General features: G+C 45.5%; 1 protein-coding gene across 1 annotated transcript in view; it reads right to left on the minus strand.

Annotated features, from left to right (window-relative positions):
• Positions 1-19,735: 19,735 nt before the first annotated feature.
• The window catches only part of PIGN (phosphatidylinositol glycan anchor biosynthesis class N), a 477,253-nt gene continuing 472,562 nt past the window's right edge, over positions 19,736-24,426 (minus strand). Inside the window, exon 29 of the mRNA XM_077269733.1 lies at positions 19,736-21,535. Coding sequence (XP_077125848.1) covers positions 21,412-21,535 — 124 coding nt within the window. The 3' untranslated portion in view covers positions 19,736-21,411. The remainder of the gene's footprint in view (positions 21,536-24,426) is intronic.

The following is a 24,426-nucleotide window of genomic DNA, read 5'->3' on the forward strand; positions in this document are numbered from 1 at the left end:
TTCACTTAAAAAAAAAAAAAATCATAAACGGTGTTTAGCAAGTATCCTATGTTATTTATATGTGTAGCTCCCCCAGATGCAGGGCCGCGGGGTACTCGGTACCGGGCCTCTCAGTCCTGGGATTGTCACAGTAGCTAGACCCGGCCCGTGACCCTGCTAAGGGGCGTCCAATGAAAGATGTGATGATGGTGCGTGGTGCAAGGTGTGATGAATAACGAGGACACAGGGTTGCAGTCTCTTTACCTCTTTACTGAAGGCTTCAGGATCCGCAGAGTACTGCTAACAGGGCTGGCTGAGACCGGCCGGTCCGAAGGCACATCCTGAGTTCCCTTTGCAGGTGGAAATCAGTGCCTACCTTCTAGCGCCTGTGTTGTAGTACCTCCCTGCTGAGCACCACGGGATAGTCCTCACAACTGTTGTGTCTGTTTCTGATGTTCTTTCTCACAACTTGTATCTGTTCTGATGTTCTTCTCCGTCCCCCAGATGATATGGCTAGGACGCACCCGTATGACGGGTAGGCCTGGAGTTCTTCCGGGACCCTAGCGTCGCCCCTCTCCCACAATTGCCCCCTATGTCTGCTTAGGTGATTTAGGTGAGACAGCCAACCTAAAGTCAACTGCCCTGCCGCTGTTTGAAGTACTGCTTGGAGCAAAATACTTCCTCGGTGTTCCGGCCACCGGCTACGCGCCTTAGTAGGATGTTGCCACGATCTTAAGGCACGACTCCTACTGGTTTATCTCCTTTTTGCTGCAATCTTGTTTCTCACCTCTCCACAATAAACCTCGTTTCGTTTCCTTTCTTAAGGTGCCGCCGCATTCGAGTGCAGGCGTGGCTCCGTAACGTTCTGTCCTGTTCGCTAGGTCACTGCCAGGATCCCATCCCTGACAGGGACCCCCCTGAATCTTCTCCCGCAACACCCTCTGCCACAGGATGTTGCCTGGATCCAACCCAGTCAGCTTCTGGCTAACTTCCTATCCAGCCCCCAGTTTTACCAGATTGTGAGGAGTGGCCTAATACATAGAACCCTTTGCTCCCCCTGGTGGCTAGAGTGTGAAGTGTAATGTGTGACTGTGATACCTGGTCAGGTGAACTCCTTTAGTGCCATCAGACGTACCATCACTCCCCTTAGTGGCGGAGCGTCAATACTGCAACGACCAGGACTCTGGGGCGCTGCATATGCACTATTGCTTTTACTTATTTAAGTACAGCAGGGTGTATATTCATTTTGTTTGTCTTGGGTTTTGTCTGTTTAAACGGCCAGTGTGAACATGCTCCTATTTTGCATGCATTCCAACTTATAATCAAGTTAATTAATCGGTTAAGTTTCAGTTTCTGCATTTAGTACAGGTAAGGGTGTGACCTTACTGTCCTTGAGCTGGACATTATGTTTATATAGCTTCATATTTTGCTTGGTACTTACAGTATATTCGGGACCATGTCCTGCTCCGCCCTTATTTATACTGACGTCACTTTGATACATGGTAAGGTTTCAATACAGAGGTCAAGACCATCTCGATTTGGGTACACCTTGGCACTGGTAGGATGGCTTTTATGCTTTTCTTAAAAAATAAAAAATGGTGTTTACTAAGTACCCTATGTTATTTTCATGCACGATAGCATTTACTGATTTACTTACAGCAAGGTATGTGTTAATTTTGTTTCTGTTTTGAGTTTGTCAACATGCTCCTATTTTGTGTGCAAACTAACCTATACTCCAGTTAATTTTTGTGGTTAAGTTTCTGGTTCTCAAGTTGTACTAATGTCCCCATCTTGTAGTGATATGTCTATCCTGGTCCTCATCTTGTAGTAATGTCACCCATCCTGGTCCGAAACAATGTCCCCCGTCCTAGCCCTCATTTTGTAGTAAAGTGTTGTGAGCTCTGTTTTCAGGCTCCCTCTTGTGGTCACTGGTGGTATGGTGTGACTTTTGCTTTGGGCTCCCCCTGGTGGCTTTGTCTGTTATCCTGCTGGTCTCTGGCTATCAGCTGGTTCGTTATCCTCTGGGAGGTTCCTATATAGCTCTGTTTTACTCCCACTTGTTGCCGGCTGTCGATGTAATCAGTGCTACTCAGATTCCTTCTGACTACCTTGCTCCCAGTCCATCCAGGATAAGCTAAGTTTTGTTTGCTCATTTTTTGATCAGCAGTGTTTATCATGTTTTCTTGTCCAGCTTGCTAAAATGTAATTCCCTCGCTTGCTGGTTGCTCTAGTGGGCTGAGTTTCTCCCCACACACCGTTAGTTGGTGTGTGGGTTCTTGAAATCTCAGGATGGATATTTTGTAAGGGTTTTTTATTGATCGCATAGACCCCTGCTCTATTTTCTGCTTTCTAGTACTAGTGGGCCTCTTTTGCTGAATCTGATTTCATCCCTATGTATGTGCCTTCTTCTTACTTCACAGTTAATATTTGTTGGGGGCTTCTATATCTTTGGGGATTATTTCTCTGGAGGCAAGCGAGGTCTTTCTTTCTCTTTAGGGGTAGCTAGTTCCTCAGGCTGGCTCGAGACGTCTAGGAATTTTTTAGGCACATTTACCGGCTACCTCAGTTGTGTTGGATAGGTTCAGATTTGCGATCAGTCCAGTTACCATCTCCCTAGAGCTCGTCCTTAGTTTATTCACTTGCTGGTCTATTTGTGATCCTCAGCCACTAAGGATCATAACAGTAAAGTCCCTATCTTGTAGTAATATCCATTATGGTCCTCCTCATGCAGAAATGTCCCAATCCTGGTCCTCCTCTTGTAGAAATGTCCCAATCCTGGTCCTCATCTTGCAGAAATGTCCCACATCCTGGTCCTCATCTTGTATCAATGTCTCCATCTAGCAGAAATGTCCCACATCTTGGTCTCCATCTTGTAGTAATGTCCCCTTCCTGGTTCCCATCTTGTAGTAATGTCATCATCCTGTAGTAATAGTAGTAATGTCCCCCATCTTGTAGTACTGCTAGTAATATACCCATGCTGTTCCCCATCTTGCTGTAATGACCCCACCCTGGTCCCCATGTTGCTTTTAAAATACATACTAACCCCTTAACAACTGCCGATAAGGCTTTTAATGACAGCAAGGAAGGGGCCTTATTCCTCAGCGTCGCTTTTTAATGGTACTGAGAAATAAGGGTATAGCACCCCCCAGCATCGGAAAATACTGGTAGCCGAGACCCCGGAGAACATGATTTGGGTCGGTATTTACCGTCCCCAGTCTCGTGATCACCGTTATTCACAGATTAACAGTGATCATAAAAAAGCTGAAGGCTGCTATCAAAGCAACCTGGGCCTCCATAACACCTCAGCAGTACCACAGGCTGATCGCCTCCATAGCACGCCGCACTGATGCAGTAATTGATGCAAAAGAAGCCCCGACCAAGTATTGAGTGCATTTACTGAACATACATTTCAGTAGGCCAACATTTCGGATCTTAAAATCATTTTTCAAGCTGGTGTTATAAAGTATTCTAATTTACTGAGTTAATGACTTTTGGGTTTTCAGCTGTAAGCCATAATCATTAATATTAACAGAAATAAACACTTGAAATAGATCACTTTGTAATGACTCCATATAATATAGGAGATTCGCTTTGTATACTGAAGAACTGAAATAAATTAACTTGTGATGATATTCTAATTTTGTGAGAGGCACCTATAGATATTAGCTAAAAGGTAGACCGAACTATTATTTGAGAGACCGCTATCTATTGTGTAATGGGCCATTTAGCTGCCAGAGTGAAAACCACAACATTTCAAGATTTTTTTTATTAATAGTCACATAAAAATATCATTTAATATGCTAATAAAAACATGATTAAATAATGTGTCACTTATGGGGATACCTTCCTTATTTCTAGACCTATAAGTATCCTGTTCTCGTCCTATAAAAACCCATCCTTACAATAGAAACACCACAACTCTATAGCCTTAGGCCATGTTCACATATTATACTAGCATACATTCAGTGGCTCTGTTGTTACTTAAGTCCAAAGCCTCACAAAAAGGGATTTGGGCGAATTCGCTGATGGCGGCATTGACTATAAGGATACAAACGGAGTCACAGTATGCTCTGTTGGACATCAGTCAGTTGACTGCATCTTTGTGCCCAGCACCAATAGGCTTATATGGCTCAAAATTATGTCCGACAGAGTACACTGTGACTCCATCTGTGTCATCATAGATTTAATCCTGTTTTGCGGAGGTTTAACGGAGCCACTGAATGTATGCCAAAATGCTATGTGAACATAGCCTAAGATTGAAAAGGCAAGACTGCGTGTGAATTTCCACAGCTGAATTAATTGAGATGTTACATATCTGTCTAAAATCCATAACCAGCTCCGTCAAGACAAAGAAGCGTGAATAATTGATTTAATTATGTCTGTGCATACACTTATTGGGAAGAGTACAAATTACTGTTGGCCTGCGGTGAATAATCTTATACATTATACTCACATAAGGATTGCAGGTAATATAAAACCACATAAGAGATCTCAGAAGTTAATGACTAATTTGCTGTGCATCTTAATGAATCTATCATATATTTCATCATTCATTGATAATAATATTTACTCAGGTTCAAAGGGCAATTAGCAGCGGTATTTAATTCAGGCATGGAAGGCATACATTATTTAGCACCATTTATCTGTGTTAGGGCTGATAATTATGGCATGCAAGGAGATTTGCTGGGATTCAATTAATTCTTTATCACAAGGCAGGGACTCTGCTGGGATGTATTCAGACAAGTAAAAGAATGTGAATATGAATACTGTATCAATGGTTATCTCCTGGAGCCACAATGCTGAAACTGAGCAAATATGACGACTTCACCACTTTCCATTTACAGAGCGAACGTGTCAAACAATATTGTGCCACCTATTAATGTCATGCATGGATAAACTATCTCCGTAATAACACTGTGAACCCCCAGGACGCCTCGGTTTCCGATTCTTTCACTAAACCACTGCCAATTACAACACATATGAGGAGTCACTCCCGGAATTGATAACAACAGTAAAGGTATCTCGGCATAATCCTTGCATTTCCAAGAAAGCAAATGGCTGAATCTCACAGTTCACTTACAAGCAATTTAAAGCTATGGTTACATGGCCATGCCATACAAAGAAAACGTTCTTAGAAGCTTCAATTATAAAGGACACAGATGCTCCAGGATAAAAACTGAAAAGCTGCAAGAAGTAGTGAACCTGGGATAAAGATTACTGCCTCGGTATGTGATCCTGCAAAAATATGTACACTGTGGATAAGCAACGAATATTAGCAGAGGTCAATAGCAAACAAAAAATATTAAACTGTTGTTTAGATGGATAAAATGTAACACCAAAGAACCCTATCTAATCCCGTAGCTCACCAAACCCCTTTCCGCCTGGATGATTTTCCATTTTTGCATTTTTAATTTTTCCTTCTCTTCTTCCATATCTATAACTATTTTCTTTTAGTTATTTTACCGTCCACATAGCCAATTTGAAGGCTTGATTTTTCAAAGTTGAATTGTAGTTTTAATGACACAGTTCATTTTATTATTATGCCATGTATTGGAAAATGGGCAAAATATTCAAAATGCAGTGAAATTGTGCAAACAGTATAATTCCGTAATCATCTTTTGGGGGTTTTGTTTTTACGGCAATCATTGTGCAGTAAAAGTGACTTGTGAGTATGATTCTGCAGGTCAGTACACATGGCGATACCAAACTGATCGCAGTATTTACAGTGCGTGGCCTGGGGAGGGCGTGCCGATCCACATGTCCATTGTCAGCCTGCAATGCGGTTGCAGGGTACCAATGCTCTGCTGAGCACTACCATGATGGTGATCTTATGAAGACCAGCTCATGGCTGCTGTTTATTGGAGACCATGATCTCTACTGCATGCTGCGGTATCGTAGTGTGTAGTACAAATGATCAGATATTTTTATAATTTTTTTTTCTCAAAGTGACAAAAGAATTTGCTTGTGTCACCATTTTCTAAGGGACTAGAACCAGCAATTATCTGATTGCTTGTACTACAAAATGCAATACTGCAATATTACAGTATGTAGTGAAAATAAGGGTCTCCAATAAACTGCAGCCACACGCTGGTCTTCATATGAGCACCATCATGTTAGGCATGGAGGTCTTCAACAGACCCACAACTGCCATAGGAAACTGTTGCCACCCAGTGATCGCATTGCAGGCAGTCGGCGGATTCGTGGATTGGTGCGCCTCCCCAGGCCACGCACTGTAAGTACTGCTGTCAGAGATTGCAAGAGGAATTTAAGGAGCAAAGCTCACTACTTCTGAGCATGCGGCAGAGGACCAACATATGATGTAGCAGTAAGCCATTTGCCAGGAAGGGGTTAAACTCCCAGGGGATTCAGACCATGCCATAATCCAATGATGTCTGCATCTACAAAATAAATTACCATACATAAAAATGTAAGGTATTATGGTCAACTCACAATTAAGTGTGTTTTCAAAAAGTCTGGCATGTGCACTAAAGCTCCAGGATGTTACTCTTGCAAATTGTTTTCTGGGCCCTCCATACTCTATTTTTCTCTAGATTATGTGTTTTTTTCATAGTGACGTCACAGATGACTGTATTCCAAATAATAGTGCAAAGTGGTGAGGGGGGGGTAATAGGAGAATTTGAAGAGTACATGTCTAGCAAAGATTTCCTTGGCTCAGAGCACTGAGTTATCCAGGAACAAAATTGTGCGCATGGACATCAGTCAATTAAGGTACCTTCACACATAACGATTTCCTTAACGATATCGTTGCAACGTCACGCTTTTTGTGACGTAGCAATGATCCTGCTTAACGATCTCGTTATGTGTGACAGCGACCAACGATCAGGCCCCTGCTGGGAGATCGTTGGCCGTAGGGATTGATCAGGACCTTTTCTTGGTCACTGATCACCCGCTGTCATCGCTGGATCGGCGTGTGTGACGCCAATCCAGCGATGTGTTCACTTGTAACCAGGGTAAATATCGGGTTACTAAGCGCAGGGCCGCGCTTAGTAACCCGATATTTACCCTGGTTACCATTGTAAAAGTAAAAAAAAACAAAACACTACATACTCACATTCTGATGTCTGTCACGTCCCCCGGCGTCCACACACTGTCTGTGTCAGTGTAGAGACCGCAGGTAAAGAAGGATGCAGGGACAAATGGGAGCCAGAAAGCAAACAGCGTTTTTAACTTTTCTTTTAACTTCCAACCCAAAAATATAACAACAGTTTTCCACACAGGGAACTTGAGTACAAGTATACAATATCACAGTAAATCCTAACTACTATATAGGAGGCCTGAACTATACCCGAAGAACGCGGCCGCGCCTCACTAGTACCTCTCCTACTAAGGTAAAGTCAACAACGTTCACTTATCAGTGCTGTCTCAGCGATGTAGTCCCGGTGGTGAGGCTCCGTCAGCGACGTAGTCCTAGTGGTGAGGGAAGGCGGTGTCCTCCGACGTCGAGCCCAGGTGTAGATTCGAGTCCAGAATGTCTTTTGCGGTGCTGCGTTACCTCCCGCAGGCGGGCGTTGATCCGGGGTAACCGTTTCCACGTCCAGAGAGGAGTCTTTTGGAGGAGAATTAGCAGAATTATCAGTATCAGTCACAGCTAAGAAAAACCCAGGAGGATCCGGAGCACTCTGTGGCAAGATGCTCCCGGGGAGCGCGGTAATACTGTCCCTGAGCTGATCAGCACTACCCCTCTGCCTGGGGGGTCGCTGACGACGAATGCGCCTCTTTTTGGGGGCTCTGGTAATTGCCCGCAGTGTCTGTTGCACGTTTTCCCCCTGCTTCCAGCAAGTCTCACTGCGGCCTGCACACACACGACAACTGCGCTGCAGTTTCCTCTCCTCAGAGTTTTCCCGCGCTTCTCTGTCCCTGCTTTCGCGCGTTTTGCTTTTTATCCTCTCCTCTCCCTGCGTCACTCTGCCTCCTGTCACATGAGCCTGGCTTCCCATGCGCCCCTCAAATCTGTCCCCCGGAACCCCGACTCCCGGCAACAATGATTCCACCCGTCTGCACAGCTCACCAGGTCCCTGTCCCCTACATTCCCCCACCCTGTATGCTCGCCAGTCCCTGGGCGAGGCCTTCGCACTGACAGGTCGCCCATCTGACGGGTTGTTCCACACTTGGGTCTGTCTAGTGTGTAAGTCAGGACTGTAGCGAGTTGGGGGTCTACCGGCAGTAGAACGTTCAGAACGTCGTGGCTCGGGTCCTTGTGTAGGGGGTGTTGGGGGAATGTCGTCAGCGGAAGGGTGACTGGTCAGGGGTAGTGTAGTAGTCGAGATAGGGGGAGTATTTTGATGCCGTTCTTCTTCTTCATCATCTTCTTCATCCCACCAATGGTTGTTGGGGGACTCAGTCGTAGGTGGCTCTTCCCTGATTGCGGATTCCGGGGTGTCCGAGTCAACAGAGCGACACAGCCGGAGCATGTTGCGATGAAGAATGCGAGTACCTGTACTTCCGGGGGCCTCAGACTGCACTTCATATACAGGTCCATGCGGGTCTATACGGCGAAGCACCCGATAGGGTGTTTTTTCCCAACGATGGTCTAACTTGTTTTGCGGTCTTTGCTCTCGAACGAGTACTCGATCACCTGGCCGGAACTCTGGGGGTTTTGCTGTAGGGGTGCTCCGATGCTCCACTTCCTGAATTCGAGTATGTACCAGTCGGTGTAAGGTCTGCAGCCGATGCTGATGATCACGCACCCACGAAGCCATCCCTGTTCGGGGGCCTTCTTCCTCCGAAGACAGTTCCAAATCTGTCATGCCTTTTCCTGGGCGCCCAAAGACCACTTCATACGGGGTGCGTCCTGTGACTTGATGAACTCTATTGTTGTAGACCCACACTAGGTCAGACACATACTCCGGCCAGCGGGCCTTCTGATCTTGTTCTAGCGCCCGCAGCATTTGAAGCAAAGTCCGGTTAAACCGCTCACAAGCCCCATTTCCCTGGGGGTGATACGGTGTGGTGCGTGACTTATCAATGCCGTAGAGGCGATGCAGCTCTTCCATGACTTTGCCCAAGAAACAGGCGCCTTGATCCGAATGTATTCGCCTCGGACAGCCGTAAACTTGAATAAAGTTCTTACAGATAGCGCTCGCCGCCGACTCAGCTGTCTGATCACGGGTAGGGGTGACTACCGCGAATTTTGAAAAATGATCTACCATAACGAGGCAGTGTTCGTAGCCTTGATGCGCTGCTCCAATGGTAATGTAGTCTATCATTAATACTTCAAAAGGGGCAGACGTCGTGATGCTCTGCACAGGCGCCCTTTCCTCCGGTGACTTGGTTAGCTCACATTGTCGACATTGTCTACAGGCAGTTTGTACTTCCGCAAGCAGCCGAGGATGATAGAACCGAGTTCGCAGCCACTTAAACGTCCTCTTCACTCCGAAGTGTGCCCCGGACTCATGAGCTTCTTTAGCAACTGCGGCCACCACGGGCCCTGGTAAGACCATCTGCCAGGTCGGCTCGGAATCTGCCTGAGCCATGGTTAAGTGGCATAAGAGCCCGTCCTGAAGAGTTAGGCGCTCCCACTGCCGCAGAAGAAGGTTCAGGTCTGACGGGAGAGTTTGTCCAGGGGTTCTCACGGGCAAGAGACCATTCGTTATCCACTGTCGCAATGGAGCTAGTTCCTGGTCTTCCTGTTGCAGCCGTATCCATTCGTCCCGACTCTGAACCAACAGTCCTGTAGCCGTTCCGTTCCCGGTCTGTTCCCGGCTCACAGCCGTCCGAGCAGCGCCCCCGATGGCGTAGGGGATTTCTTCTCCCTCCAGCTCCTCATCTCGGTTAGTTCTTGGGGGGTTCTTCCGCAGACGAGATAACGCGTCAGCATGAACATTCTCCGCTCCTCGCTTGTAGAGGATACGGTATCTGTACTTGGCCATCCGGGCTACCCAGCGCTGTTCCAGGGCACCCAATTTCGCATTTTCCAGATGTGCCAATGGGTTGTTATCCGTGCGTATCAGCACCTCGGAACCGGCCAGGTACTCAGCGAACCGCTCCGTCATAGCCCACACCACGGCCAGCAGCTCCACCTTGAAAGAACTATAATTGTCCGGGTTCAACTCAGAGTCATGAAGAGACCGACTCGCATAGGCGATCACTCTCTCCCGCCCATCCTGAACCTGAGACAACACAGCCCCCAATCCCTGAGAGCTGCCGTCGGTGTGTAGGATGAACGGTTGCGAAAAGTCCGCATAAGCCAACACCGGCGGCTCCATGAGAGCTGTCTTCAAGTCCCGGAACGCTGCTTCTTGTGGCTCCTGCCATTGTATCTTCTTTCCCCGTTCCTTGGGGGAGCTTCCTTTCAGCAGGACTTGTAGATTGTGAGAACGGCGAGCAAAGTTCTTCACGAAGCGCCGGTAGTACCCAGCGAGGCCCAAGAACGCCCGTACATCCTTGGCGGTCTCCGGTGTGGGCCACTCCTGGATTGCGGCAATCTTCTCCTGCGATGGCCGGACTCCTTCGGCGGACACCACATGCCCCAGGTACTCGATCTGTTCCCGGAACAAGTGACACTTCTGGGGCTTCACCTTAAGCCCGTATTTCAGCAACCGGTCTAGTACCTGCTCCAGTCGGCACAGATGTTCCTCGAATGTTGGAGCATAGATGATGATGTCATCCAGATAAATGAGAGTGGCCTCGAAGTTCAAATCCCCCAGACACCGCTCCATTAATCGTTGGAAGGTGCCTGGAGCGTTGGCCAGCCCAAACGGCATTCGATTGAACTCGAATAGTCCCATGGGAAGGATAAACGCTGTCTTAGGACGATCTGCTTCTGTCATCGGGACCTGCCAGTATCCGCTGGCTAGGTCTAAGGTGGAAAAATATTTGGCCCGACCCAGCACGGAGAGAGACTCCTCGATACGGGGAAGTGGATAAGAGTCTCGGACGGTGCATGCATTTAGCTTACGATAGTCCACACAGAACCGGAGCGTGCCGTCCTTTTTCCGCACCAGCACGATCGGGGCAGCCCACGGGCTCTGACTCTCGCGGATCACTCCCTTTTGTAGCATCTGGCCTAACAACGTCTTTACTTCCTGGTACATCTGCGGGGGAATCTGTCTGTACCGCTCCCTGATGGGCACTGTATCTCCGGTCGGAATTCCATGTTCGATGGCCGTGGTACAGCCAAAATCATCTTCATGTTGTGCGAACACTTTAGCATAATGTCCAAGGAGTCGCTGCACTTGTGAGATCTGTGATGGATCCAGGCCCGACAATTCCGTCCGCATGTGCTCCAGAATAGTTTGACCCTTTCGAAACGCTATTGGCTCAGGATCCTGCGTAGACCGGACACTGACCATCCAGGGATCAGGGGAATCCACCGTTAACTGCAAAGTATCTGGAGGGGGCATCACTTCTAAAGGTCGTAACACTTTGGCCATCTCACTTCGGACCCGTAGCACGACATCGTGTTCGTCCACATTCACACATCGCACTGGTACGGCCCCATTTTTAACAGTAGCCAGGGATCGGGCCACCAGCAGTCCTGTGGGCAAAGGGGATGTAAAGGTGGGCTCAATCTGTACTTGTACTCCTTCTAGAGGGATGCGAGCTCGTATGGGCAGGGATATAACAGTCTGTCCTGGGGGGAACGTCACCTTTGCTGTCGGGGAAGTAATTACTCTCCCTAGTATGTCTCCCTCCTGACAGGTCTCTTGTACTCGGACTTCCCTCACTAACTGTCTGAACACGGAGCCCTGAGGCGTACTGGTCCCCCACTGATTGAGTGTCTCTTGCGTAGTCTCCCCTAACAGAAAACTGCCAAAATCTTTCAATACGTTCATCCCCAAGGTCACAGTATGTTGTGGGCCGGGATCTCCCCGTGTTAACACAACCCCCCGGCGGCCCAGGTCCTTCCCACATAAAGATATTTGCATCCAGGTGACCCCTTCCACTGGGATGGGCAGCTGATTGGCGGCCTGTAACCGAATTACGGGACCCCATTGGGGTCTGACTGTCAAAGGAAAGTGTTTTCTAAAATAAGCCTCGGGCATAGTCGTGACTTGGGACCCGGTGTCCACCAGACAACGGACAGCCCGCCCTTCAAACTCTGCCCAAACCAGGGGGCAGCTGGCAACCAAATTTCAGGGACTTTCAACACCCATCCGCGGGGACTCTGGCTCCGAGCGTCGTCCCCTTAGCTCGGAGCCCTCTAGTTTAACGCCTGACGGGACGAGGCCCTCCCTCTCTGGGGGCACTCCCGTGCGAAATGTCCTGCCTCCCCGCAACCATAGCAAGCACCGGGGACCGGATAATATCCTGGACGAGCGCCACGAGCTGGACTCCCAGACCCTTGCCCCCGGGGTAGCTCCCTTGGGCTTCGCGCATTCTTTTTAACTTCAGCCAGTTCGTCCCTGATTTGTTTGAGCTCCTGCCGCATCTCCTGAACCCACGACGGCTCACCCCCTCCTGGTGCAGCGGTCTGGATAACCCGAGTCTCTCCTGTCAGGACCGTCACCCCCCTCTCTTGCTCCCGGGTGCGGGCCTCATTGCCTATGTCGGAGAAAGTCAGGCGCGGGTCGACCCGCACTCGTTCACGTAGAGCCTGTTTGGTCAACTCATCTCGCAGTCCCGTCACCAGTTGGTCGCGCAGGGTCACGTCAACATGTCCCATCCCCATACCATCTTTCCGCACGATTGCAATGTTTAGCTCTTGCAGAGCATTCATGTACTGAGTGACAGTCTCGCCTTCTTTTTGTCGCCGTCCAAACAACCGGGCCCGCAGCTCTCCCACGTCGGTGGGATCCCCGTGCGTCCCCTCTAACACATTTAACACCCCGGTAAAAGTATTCCGCTCTGTGGGGGGTCTCAACATCACTGAATCTCGGGCCTCTCCGTCTAAGGCCATAATGGCCACCTCTGCTTCCAGGGCCGGGGTCATAGGATGCATCCTCAGCAGCCCCCGCATCCTTTCAGTCCAACTCCACAACAACATGTTGCTCCCATTAAACTTGGGCAGGTTATTCAACATGGCCCCCAATGAGAGAGACTCTCTCGGGCCAGCCCCATCCTCCTTATCTTCTGGCTCCCTCTTTGGATCCTGCATCCTGCCAACTACGCCAAATGTAGAGACCGCAGGTAAAGAAGGATGCAGGGACAAATGGGAGCCAGAAAGCAAACAGCGTTTTTAACTTTTCTTTTAACTTCCAACCCAAAAATATAACAACAGTTTTCCACACAGGGAACTTGAGTACAAGTATACAATATCACAGTAAATCCTAACTACTATATAGGAGGCCTGAACTATACCCGAAGAACGCGGCCGCGCCTCACTAGTACCTCTCCTACTAAGGTAAAGTCAACAACGTTCACTTATCAGTGCTGTCTCAGCGATGTAGTCCCGGTGGTGAGGCTCCGTCAGCGACGTAGTCCTAGTGGTGAGGGAAGGCGGTGTCCTCCGACGTCGAGCCCAGGTGTAGATTCGAGCCCAGAATGTCTTTTGCGGTGCTGCGTTACCTCCCGCAGGCGGGCGTTGATCCGGGGTAACCGTTTCCACGTCCAGAGAGGAGTCTTTTGGAGGAGAATTAGCAGAATTATCAGTATCAGTCACAGCTAAGAAAAACCCAGGAGGATCCGGAGCACTCTGTGGCAAGATGCTCCCGGGGAGCGCGGTAATACTGTCCCTGAGCTGATCAGCACTACCCCTCTACCTGGGGGGTCGCTGACGACGAATGCGCCTCTTTTTGGGGGCTCTGGTAATTGCCCGCAGTGTCTGTTGCACGTTTTCCCCCTGCTTCCAGCAAGTCTCACTGCGGCCTGCACACACACGACAACTGCGCTGCAGTTTCCTCTCCTCAGAGTTTTCCCGCGCTTCTCTGTCCCTGCTTTCGCGCGTTTTGCTTTTTATCCTCTCCTCTCCCTGCGTCACTCTGCCTCCTGTCACATGAGCCTGGCTTCCCATGCGCCCCTCAAATCTGTCCCCCGGAACCCCGACTCCCGGCAACAATGGTTCCACCCGTCTGCACAGCTCACCAGGTCCCTGTCCCCTACATCAGCACCGGCCGTAAAGCAGAGCACTGCTTTACGGCCGGCGCTGACAGTCAGTGCGGGAAGCTTGCGGCGGGGGATGTGACAGACAACATAATGTGAGTATGTAATGTTTTTTTTTTTTTTTTAACTTTTACAATGGTAACCAGGGTAAATATCGGGTTACTAAGCGCGGCCCTGCACTTAGTAACCCGATGTTTACCCTGGTTACCCGGGGACTTCGGCATCGTTGAAGACAGCTTCAACGATGCCGAAGTCGTTCCCCTGATCGTTGGTCGCTGGAGAGAGCTGTCTGTGTGACAGCTCCCCTAGAGACCACACAACGACTTACCAACGATCACGGCCAGGTCATATCAGTGGTCGTGATTATTGGTAAGTCGTTTAGTGTAACGGTACCTTTACTTGTAAAATGTTAATCCTTAAGATAAGATAACCTTCTGTGACAAATTATCAAGCTGGTACATTTTGGATCATGATACCCTTTGCTACATCTGTAAGATTATTTGTATTTCAGGCACCTACATTACCATTTTTTGGGTTAGACCGAAATCACAAGCGTGTAACAAGGCTGCGTGCTATGTGATAAAACACTGCATAGCACTCTGCCCAGTGTTATTTTATGGGGCAGCTCAGATCTGCGATTACTTTCTCATAGCGATCCGACATGAGGGAACAATCACAACATGCTGCCGAGTGCATCCGAGAGTCGGCTCACTCTAACCCATACAAGTCTACTGGTGCGTGATTCATCAGACTGCACTCGGATATCATCCCAGTGTAGCCCAACATATGCCAAGTCAGGCCATAGAGGAGATGGAGAAATTGCTGTCTCCGTCTTCTCCGCACCTGTGCTGCGATCCTCTCATGAAATAACCCGAGCATGGTGAACTGACACTCGTCTCCTGCTCGCAGCAGAGCTAGAACCAAGTGCCATTAGCGTCTGGCATTGGATGCGATACACTAATGTGATTCCAGCCTTAAATTCAATACCGAGAAGAGCAGAAGGTAAAACTGTTTTATGTGTCATTGTTCAAATGAAACAGTAACTATACATCCCTTTTACTATTAAAATCCACTTTCACATTCCATTCAGCGATGGTCTATTAGGTATCTTCACTGTACATAAAGAGTAATAACTCGAACAGGTTATATTCCATTTTCTTGAAGGGAGGAAATATTAATAGTTGTCACTAATCTTAACTGAATGCCGCACTATAGCTCTAAAAGTCTTTTTTGTCTACAAACTAAGCTAGGAAATAAGATCCTACCCCATACACAATAGATAGCTGTTGGTACACATTGGTTTGGCCGATCATTCAGCCGGCAGCTCTCTTCTGGCTCCTCCGTACACAGTAGTGCTCGCTCTGACTACTCCTGTGTTCTCTCTGAGAGAGACAATGCTAGAATCCTCTGGTGGCAGCTTATCTCACTGAGAGCAAAGGGATCAGAAATCAGAAATGTTGGATCCTTATTTCTTCTGACATGATCTGTTGTGGGAGACTCCCATACAGATTGGACTGTTGATCAAGCCTGTTGATATCAGTGAATTCAGCAGATAATAGTCTAATGTGCATATGGGCCTTGAAGAGATATTCCCATCTCCAAGATTCTATCCCAATATGTAGATGGTGCAATAATAATATTAGCAAATACCTACAATTATAAATATAGTATAGTTTTTTTGATTCGCTATGTCTCTTTCCTCATGTACAGGCATTGCAGGACCTTATGTATCCATGGTTACAACCACTAGCCAGTAGCTAACTGTCACTATATCATTGGTTGTAACCATGGATATCTTATGTCCTGCAAAGCCTGCACATGAGGAAAGAGACATCGCAAATCAGAAAAACTATACTACATTTATAATTGGAGGTATTTGCTAATATTATTATCACATGTACTACATACGGTTATAGGATCTTTGAGATGGGAATAACCCTTTCAGTCTAACATACAGGTGCTTCTCACAACATTAGAATATCATCAAAAAGTTTATTTTTTTCAGTTTTTCAATACAAAAAGTGAAACTCATATTATATAGTCATTACACACAGAGTGATCTATTTTAAGTGTTTACTTCCGTTTATGTTGATGATTATGGCTTAAAGCCAATGAAAACCCAAAAGTTATTATCTCAGTAAATTAGAATACTTTATAACACCAGCTTGAAAAATGATTTTAAGATCCGAAATGTTGGCCTACTGAAATGTACGTTCAGTAAAAGCACTCAATACTTGGTCGGGTCTCCTTTTTGCATCAATTACTGCATCAATGCGGCGTGGCCTGGGGGTGATCAACCTGTGGCACTGCTGAAGTGTTATGGAAACCCAGGTTGCTTTGATAGCAGCCTTCAGCTCATCTGCATTGTTGGGTCTGGTGTGTCTCATCTTCCTCTTGACAATACTCCATAGATTCTCCATGGTATTAAAGGGAACCTGTCACCTCGTTTTTTCCGTATGAGATAAAAATACTGTTAAATAGGGCCTGAGCTGTGCATTACAATAGTGTATTTTGTGGACCCCGATTCCCCACCTATGCTGCCGAAATACGTTACCAAAGTAGCCGTTTTCGCCTGTCAATCAGGCTGGTCTGGTCAGATGGGCGTGGTGTCTTCCCCCAGATCTTGCTTAGTTTTCCGTTGGTGGCGTAGTGGTGTGCGCATGCCCAAGTCCAGAATCCACTGCACAGGGGAGGGAAAAGAGCGCGATCTGCGCTATTCCCCTGGTGATCGGTGGGGGCGGCCATCTTCCTGTGGCCGCGCGTGCGCAGATCGAGCGCTCTGCTGCCCGGGGCTTCAGGAAAATGGCCGCGGGATGCCGCGCGTGCGCAGATGGAGATCGCGGCGCCCATTTTCCTGAAGCAGAGTTCGCAATGATTTTTGGGTTTTCTTTGGCTGGAAGCCATAATCATCAACGTTAACAGAAATAGATCACAATGTTTGAGAGTTTCACTTTTTGTATAGAAGAACTGAAATAAATTAACTTTTTGATTATATTCTAATTTTGTGAGAAGAACCTGTATATGACTCCCCTATATGCATAAATATACTTAAAAGCTAACAGCAGAGCTCGCTAAGCCAAACTTTATACAACTGCATATACAATCATTCTATTATTACATAACATTTCTGCATGCTTGCTCTAAAAATATTCTTTTTATTATAAAAGACTAAGACATTGATGATATAATAATGCAGATGTACACCATGTCTCTGAAAGCTTTATATCCAAACTTGTTTCAAAGATTTCAAGGAAAATAAGTATAAATCCACTGGATAGATGCAATGGTGTAAATGAACTGCAGGCTATAGGGTGCTATCTAAGATAATATAAGAAAGGAAAAATTAAAAAAAAAATGAAAAAGGTGAAGTATTGCGCTCACCTTGTTTTTTTGTGCCATGAGTGTGTACAATACCACAGAAAGCGATAAATCATCAGTGGGTTTCAAGTCACTGTAGTCCAAATGAGGGAAATGTCCAACTCACCTTTCAATCAAAATGTAATATCACATGTAATATTAAGGAAAATTAGTTGCAATTGTCATGTCAATCAGGACATAGAGGTAGTATGTCAGCAGGCTAATGAAGGACTGTGAGAAATTATTTCTCTCTGACCACTCTATATTATTAGTGGGTGCAACACCAACAACACAGGACCCACATTGCTTTGTTTTAATTTTACATTCTATTTTTACCGTTTTCTTTATAAAAAAGCAAACAAAAAAAACGATAATACAGTACAGAGTATAAGTTTGGAAGGTATAAAACATAAATATCGGCCAAAAAAGGTAGTATACTCAAGACACTATGCATAAAGAACCTCTAAAAAGGACCTGTCGCCACGTTAAAAGGGGCTAAAGTTTTTACTATTATTTTATTCCCACTCCTCGCCTGAATATGTTGTTGGTTTTCTTTCTTAAATCTGCCGCATGGATCCAGAGATATGGGCCTTGTTATTTATTGCTATATGTTTATTAAGTTGAGGTGTGTCTTTAGAGTTTTCGGCATTGGGCTGTGAGCAACGCCCTCTTGGATAAAATCCCCCAGAAATTTGCATATTAGTCCCCTAAATAAAAACATGAACAGTATGGCAGATTAAAAAAAGAAAAACAACAAAATACTGAGAAGATCAGTGGGAATAAAATAGGAAGGAAAATTAGCAAATTTTGATCTAAGCAGTTCTTAGAATGAGAGGACACTGGACTTTCTTGATAAATAGGTATGTAGAGTGGACCCGAGTTGGCAGAATTTTGAGGGCTATTTATCACTTTTATTCCGAGCACTTCCAACCATGACCGTTCCACAATCATTTTACTAAAAGTCAATCAATGACTGGCGTACAGAGGCTACTAGCATAACAGGACTAAATATTAATGGCACACAAATGTTATTGCAATTTTGGTAGTAATTCTGATAACGCGCCTCAGCTGCCAGCCCTGTGATGTATTCTTTGGTAGGTGGCACAGGCCAGCGATGATCATAGGGGTGATATACTGAATGAAGTGTCATACGTCCTGCTTCCATCATTGTCGTCACACTTCTACTGTACTCTAGTAAAGTGCAGTCCTTCCATTAATGTACATTGATTAACATAGAACACTGTTAACTTGTGTTTGATGCACATTTCTTTCACTTGAGGCTATACTGTAAATTTGCTGCTCAAGCCATGTAATTAGTGAAATGCACCCAGCAATTCAATGCTGCTTTCAGCTGAGTGATGAAGCCGGGCAATCTAATGAATAGAACTCAGAATGAGGTGAAAATAGAAGGAGACTAATTAATTTGCTTGGCTGTCAATTCTGTCTACACCAAGGCTTTTAAGGCTTTTTTCTCTTATTCCAAAGATGATCCATTTTATCCAGGCATAATCTGTCGACTCTTGAAAGCGGCCCACATTTCATGAGAAACTATAGCATTAGTGTGTTTTCATTAATTTACTAGAAATGAAGAAAAATCTTATACATTGTGACGATACCATGGAGGAGTTTCTGAGTTATTATTTAAAGAGCGACAGCTGAAACATGCTGCTCGATCCACGGAAAGGGGAATGGCTTATTATGTGACATCCAACTAATAGCTGCAAATATAGAATAGACACCTAGAAGATGCACAAAATGTATCATGAGGCACTTTCATTGCAAATTTGGTGCAATTTAAGAATGTCTAGTCTCAGTGTAGAAAGTGCATAGGGTTAGTAATTCTGTCCCCTCGTGTTATACCTGCCAATAAGTAGTACTGTTAAGGCTGGGAGCACGGTGGCTCAGTGGTTAGCACTGCAGCCTTGCATCGCTAGGGAGTCCTGGGCTCAAATCCCACCAAGGACAACATCTGCAAGGAGTTTGTATGTTCTCCCCGTGTTAGCGTGGGTTTCCTCTGGGTTCTCCGGTTTCCTCCCACATTCCCTTCTGATAGGGAATGTAGACTGTGATCCCCAGTGGGGACAGTGATGATGATGTCTGTAAAACGCTGTGGAAATTATTGGCACTACATAAGTAAAATAAATAAAAACAGCTTATCTCAGAGCCCAGATGGGAAGATATCCAGTGCAATGTTTGCATTTTTTTTGCAGCAGTCTACGCAGATCTATGTATTGTGCTAAAATATATCATATACAATTAATACATTGACCAAAGAGAGGCAAGCCTCAGCTGAGGTATAGCTGATGACCTATACCATGCCGACATACTTTTTATCCATGCATTCTGCTCCGATGTGAGAGTTTCAGCAACAAAGATAAAAGACAAACCTCAAAAAAAATAAAAAGAATGCTACTGTTTAATCATCAACATATAAAAGTTTATACAAAACTATATATAAATGCAGAGACCATGTACCTCCATTATTAACACCCTTACCTACTGTTACAAATATACAGCACATATAACAATCATATTGACCTCCACTGAGTTCCATCATTCCGGTCACATTGCCTTTAATAAATTATACACAGCAGCATTGTATGTGATGTAAAAAGACGTAACCTATCAGTGCTGCAGTCCGTGGTTGTGTAAACGGGAGGCTGAGGAACATGATTAACATATAAAACCCATAACGTACACTGATCAGCCATAACATTAAAACCAGTGACAGATGCAGTCAATATATTAGGCAGAAACTGAAAATAAAGATTAAACAACAACCACCAGACTGATTTCATAAACCAAGGTAACGTTTTAGTCAGTATAACGGCGCCGATCTAAAACTGTGTGTAGATTACTGTGCACAATCCTGATGACAGGTTGCCTTTAAAGGCAATCTTTCAGCAGGTTTTTGCTATGGAATATGAAAGTTGAAGGATGTAGGGGCTGAGACCCTGATTCCAGTGATGTATCACTTACTGGTCTGCATGGTGCTGTTTTGATAGAATCCCTATTTTCTCTGCTGTAGATGTAGTATTGCTATGTTTAACCCCACCCACACCCCTGACTTGCAACTTCCTGTGTACACTGTGCATTGTCAGTAAATTGCCATTCATTGGTCAGGGCGAAGGTTACACAAATTAGTTGGATTGGACCTAGTCCAGCAGTGATAATCTCCTGCTGATAAAACATTTATTGTATAGAAACTACAGCATACAGCCTAATAAGTAACGTATCCTTGTCTCAGGCTGTCTGCCACTGTATTACGCTACTCAGATTAAATTTCAACAACCTGCTGACGGATTGTCTTTTTTTTTAAAGTTATTACTGGATGCCTTCAGAGTACGTGGTCGTCAAATCTTCACCAGCCACAGCGCTTTTGGCAGCACCAGGTGGCCTCCGTAATATAAGGCAGGTGATGTAATGGCTGACTGATCAGTACACATCTTTACATACACCAGCAATGTATAATACCCATTAGGTAATAATATCATTCTAGTGCCAAACAAGTCCTATGGCAAGAAGGTGCTTGGCAGAGTTAGACATTTGGACTATGGGGCTACTGGAAAAAAGTGAACTGCAGTCCAGCATTAGGCTCAGGCCCCAGAGTACCCCACAATTCACCACTTGCTTGTACCTCCCCAACCACCAAAGGAAAAAAAGTAAGATCCACCTGAGAGTAATACTGGAATTTTATGGCAACGTGGTGCACTCCATGCTGACGTAGCGGCCTAGCCTTACATTTTGCCATAGTTGCATCAGTCTTCCATTCATAGGTTCCTCATAGGCACCTGTCAAATTCCCAAACAAGGATGATGGAGTTCTTCCCTCTTACAAGCAATATGAAGGCAAGGTGAAATAATAACCGATCCTCGCACAAACTAATTTCACCAGTGTTGCTTTTGGGAAAGGGGCCTCCTCCGCTCGGCCCTCCTCTTATCCGCTGGGATGGTTTGGGCTTCTTACCGGACTACTGATAGGTCAAATATCGGAATTCTAGGTGCTAAAAAGAGCAGCACACTTGGTGCATCCATTCCAGGCTCAGTGTTCGTGATTGGAGGAGCTAGTTCTCTGTCACGGATCGTGGTGCTTCTTTTTTCTTCTAAACGCGATCTTCTTGGTTGTCATCCAATAGACCAAACCACTCAGAAGCATCAGGAACATGGTCATTGACATCGCAATGACATAATGGCTGATACTGAAAAATGAAATATACACATTAGTAACTGCATTACAAGCCAAGGACATTAAAATTGCATATTTAAAGGGCTTGGCCACTTTATCTTTATTTTAAAAGGTATCTGTCACCACATTTTTGCTACCTAACCTGAGAGCAGCATATAGGGACAAAGACCCCAATTCCAGTAATGTGCTACTTACTGGGCTGCTTGGTGTAGTTTTTATAAAATCACTAGCTGTACTACCCGGCTTCGCCCGGGTTAATGACTGCTGTTAGCAAAATAGAATGTGTTAACAAAAATTTATTCTGCACACAAAAACCACAAAACAAATAGATAGAAATGTAATTATTAAAAGGCAAAAACTAAGCAAATAGAAGCATTTCACAACATATATTAGCTTTGTTATACTGAGAATGTCTTTGTTGCCTATATTAACCAATCAGAGCTCAGGTTAATTAACTGTAGCAAAATAGAAGCTGAGCTGTGATTGGTTGCTATTGGCAGCCTGATAAATCCCCAGCCAACAGGAAGCCCTCCCCCCTGGCAGTATATATTAGCTCACACATACACATAATAGACAGGTCATGTGACTGACAGCTGCCGTATTTCCTATATGGTACATTTGTTGCTCTTGTAGTTTGCTTATTAATCAGATTTTTATTTTTGAAGGACAATACCAGACTTGTGTGTGTTTTAGGGCGAGTTTTATGTGTCAAGTTGTGTGTGTTGAGTTGCGTGTGGCGACATGCATGTAGCGACTTTTGTGAGATGAGTTTTGTGTGGCGACATGCGTGTAGCAACATTTTGTGTGTTGAGTTGCATGTGACAGGTTAGTGTAGCAAGTTGTGTGCAGCAAGATTTGTGCATGGCGAGTTTTGCGCGTGGCGAGTTTTATGTGTGGTGCATTTTGAGTATGTGCAAGTTTTGTGTGAGGCAACTTTTGCATGTGGTGCAACTTTTGTACATGTGGCAATTTTTCTGTGTGTGCAAGTTTTGCATGAGGTGAGTTTTCCATGAGGTGAGTTTTGCACGTGTGGCGAGTTTTGCGTGAGCCTAGTTTTGCATATGGCGAGTTTTGCATGTAGCGAGTTTTGAGTGGTGACTTTTGTGTTTCGACTTTTATGTGGCGAGGTTGGTGTGTGTGTGTGGTGAAATGTGTGCTGAGGGTGGTATATGTGTTCAAGCACGTGGTAGTGTGTGGCGCATTTTGTGTTTGTGTTCATATCCCCGTGTGTGGTGAGTATCCCATGTCGGGGCCCCACCTTAGCAACTGTACGGTATATACTCTTTGTCGCCATCGCTCTCATTCTTTAAGTCCTCATTGTTCACATCTGGCAGCTGTCAATTTTCCTCCAACACTTTTCCCTTCACTTTTTCCCCATTATGTAGATAGGAGCAAAATTGTTTGGTGAATTGGAACGCGCGGGGTTAAAATTTCACCTCACAACATAGCCTATGACGCTCTCGGGGTCCAGACGTGTGACTGTGCAAAATTTTGTGGCTGTAGCTGCGACGGTACAGATGCCAATCCCGGACATACACACATACATACATACACACATTCAGCTTTATATATTAGATATACCTGTATGTAATCTCCTGTATATAGTATATACCTGTGTGTCATCTCACCTATATATAGTATATATCTGTGTGTCATCTCCTGTATATAGTATATACCTGTATGTCATCTCCTCCTATACATAGCATATACCTGTGTCATCTCCTCCTGTATATACTATATACCTGTAGGTAATCTGCTCCTGTATATAGTATATACCTGTGTGTCATCTCCTCCTGTATATAGTATATACCTGTATGTCATCTCCTCCTGTATGTAGTATGTACCTGTATGTCATCTCCTCCTCTATATAGTATATACCTGTGTGTCATCTCTCCTGTATATAGTATATATCTGTGTGTCATCTCCTCCTGTATATAGTATATACCTGTGTGTCATCTCCCCTGTAAATAGTATATACCTGTGTGTCATCTCCTGTATATAGTATATAGCTGTATGCCATCTCCTCCTGTATTAGCCCTCGTTCACACGTTATTTGGTCAGTATTTTTACCTCAGTATTTGTAAGCTAAAATGGCAGCCTGATAAATCCCCAGCCAACAGTAAGCCCACCCCCTGGCAGTATATATTAGCTCACACATACACATAATAGACTGGTCATGTGACTGACAGCTGCCGGATTCCTATATGGTACATTTGTTGCTCTTGTAGTTTGTCTGCTTATTAATCAGATTTTTATTTTTGAAGGATACCAGACTTGTGTGTGTTTTAGGGCGAGTTTCGTGTGTCAAGTTGTGTGTGTTGAGTTGCGTGTGGCGACATGCATGTAGGGACTTTTGTGAGATGAGTTTTGTGTGGCGACATGCGTGTAGCAACTTTTTGTGTGTCGAGTTGCATGTGACAGGTTAGTGTAGCAAGTTGTGTGCAGCAAGTTTTGCGCATGGCGAGTTTTGCGCGTGGCGAGTTTTATGTGTGGTGCCTTTTGAGTATGTGCAAGTTTTGTGTGAGGCAACTTTTGCATGTGTTGCAACTTTTGTGCATGTGGCAATTTTTCTGCGTGTGGCAATTTTTCTGCGTGTGCAAGTTTTGCGTGTGGCGAGTTTTGCACGTGTGGCGAGTTTTGCATGTGGAGAGTTTTGCGCGTGGCGAGTTTTGAGCGGCGACTTTTGTGTTTCTACTTTTATGTGGCGAGGTTGGTGTATCTGTGGTGAAATGTGCACTGAGGGTGGTATATGTGTTCGAGCACGTGGTAGTGTGTGGCGCATTTTGTGTGTGTGTTCATATCCCCGTGGTGGTGTGATTATCCCATGTTGGGGCCCCACCTTAGCAACTGTACAGTATATACTCTTTGGTGCCATCGCTGTCATTCTTTAAGTCCCCCTTGTTC

The sequence above is a fragment of the Ranitomeya variabilis genome, chromosome 6, assembly GCF_051348905.1.
Source record: "Ranitomeya variabilis isolate aRanVar5 chromosome 6, aRanVar5.hap1, whole genome shotgun sequence".
Lineage (NCBI taxonomy): Eukaryota > Metazoa > Chordata > Amphibia > Anura > Dendrobatidae > Ranitomeya > Ranitomeya variabilis.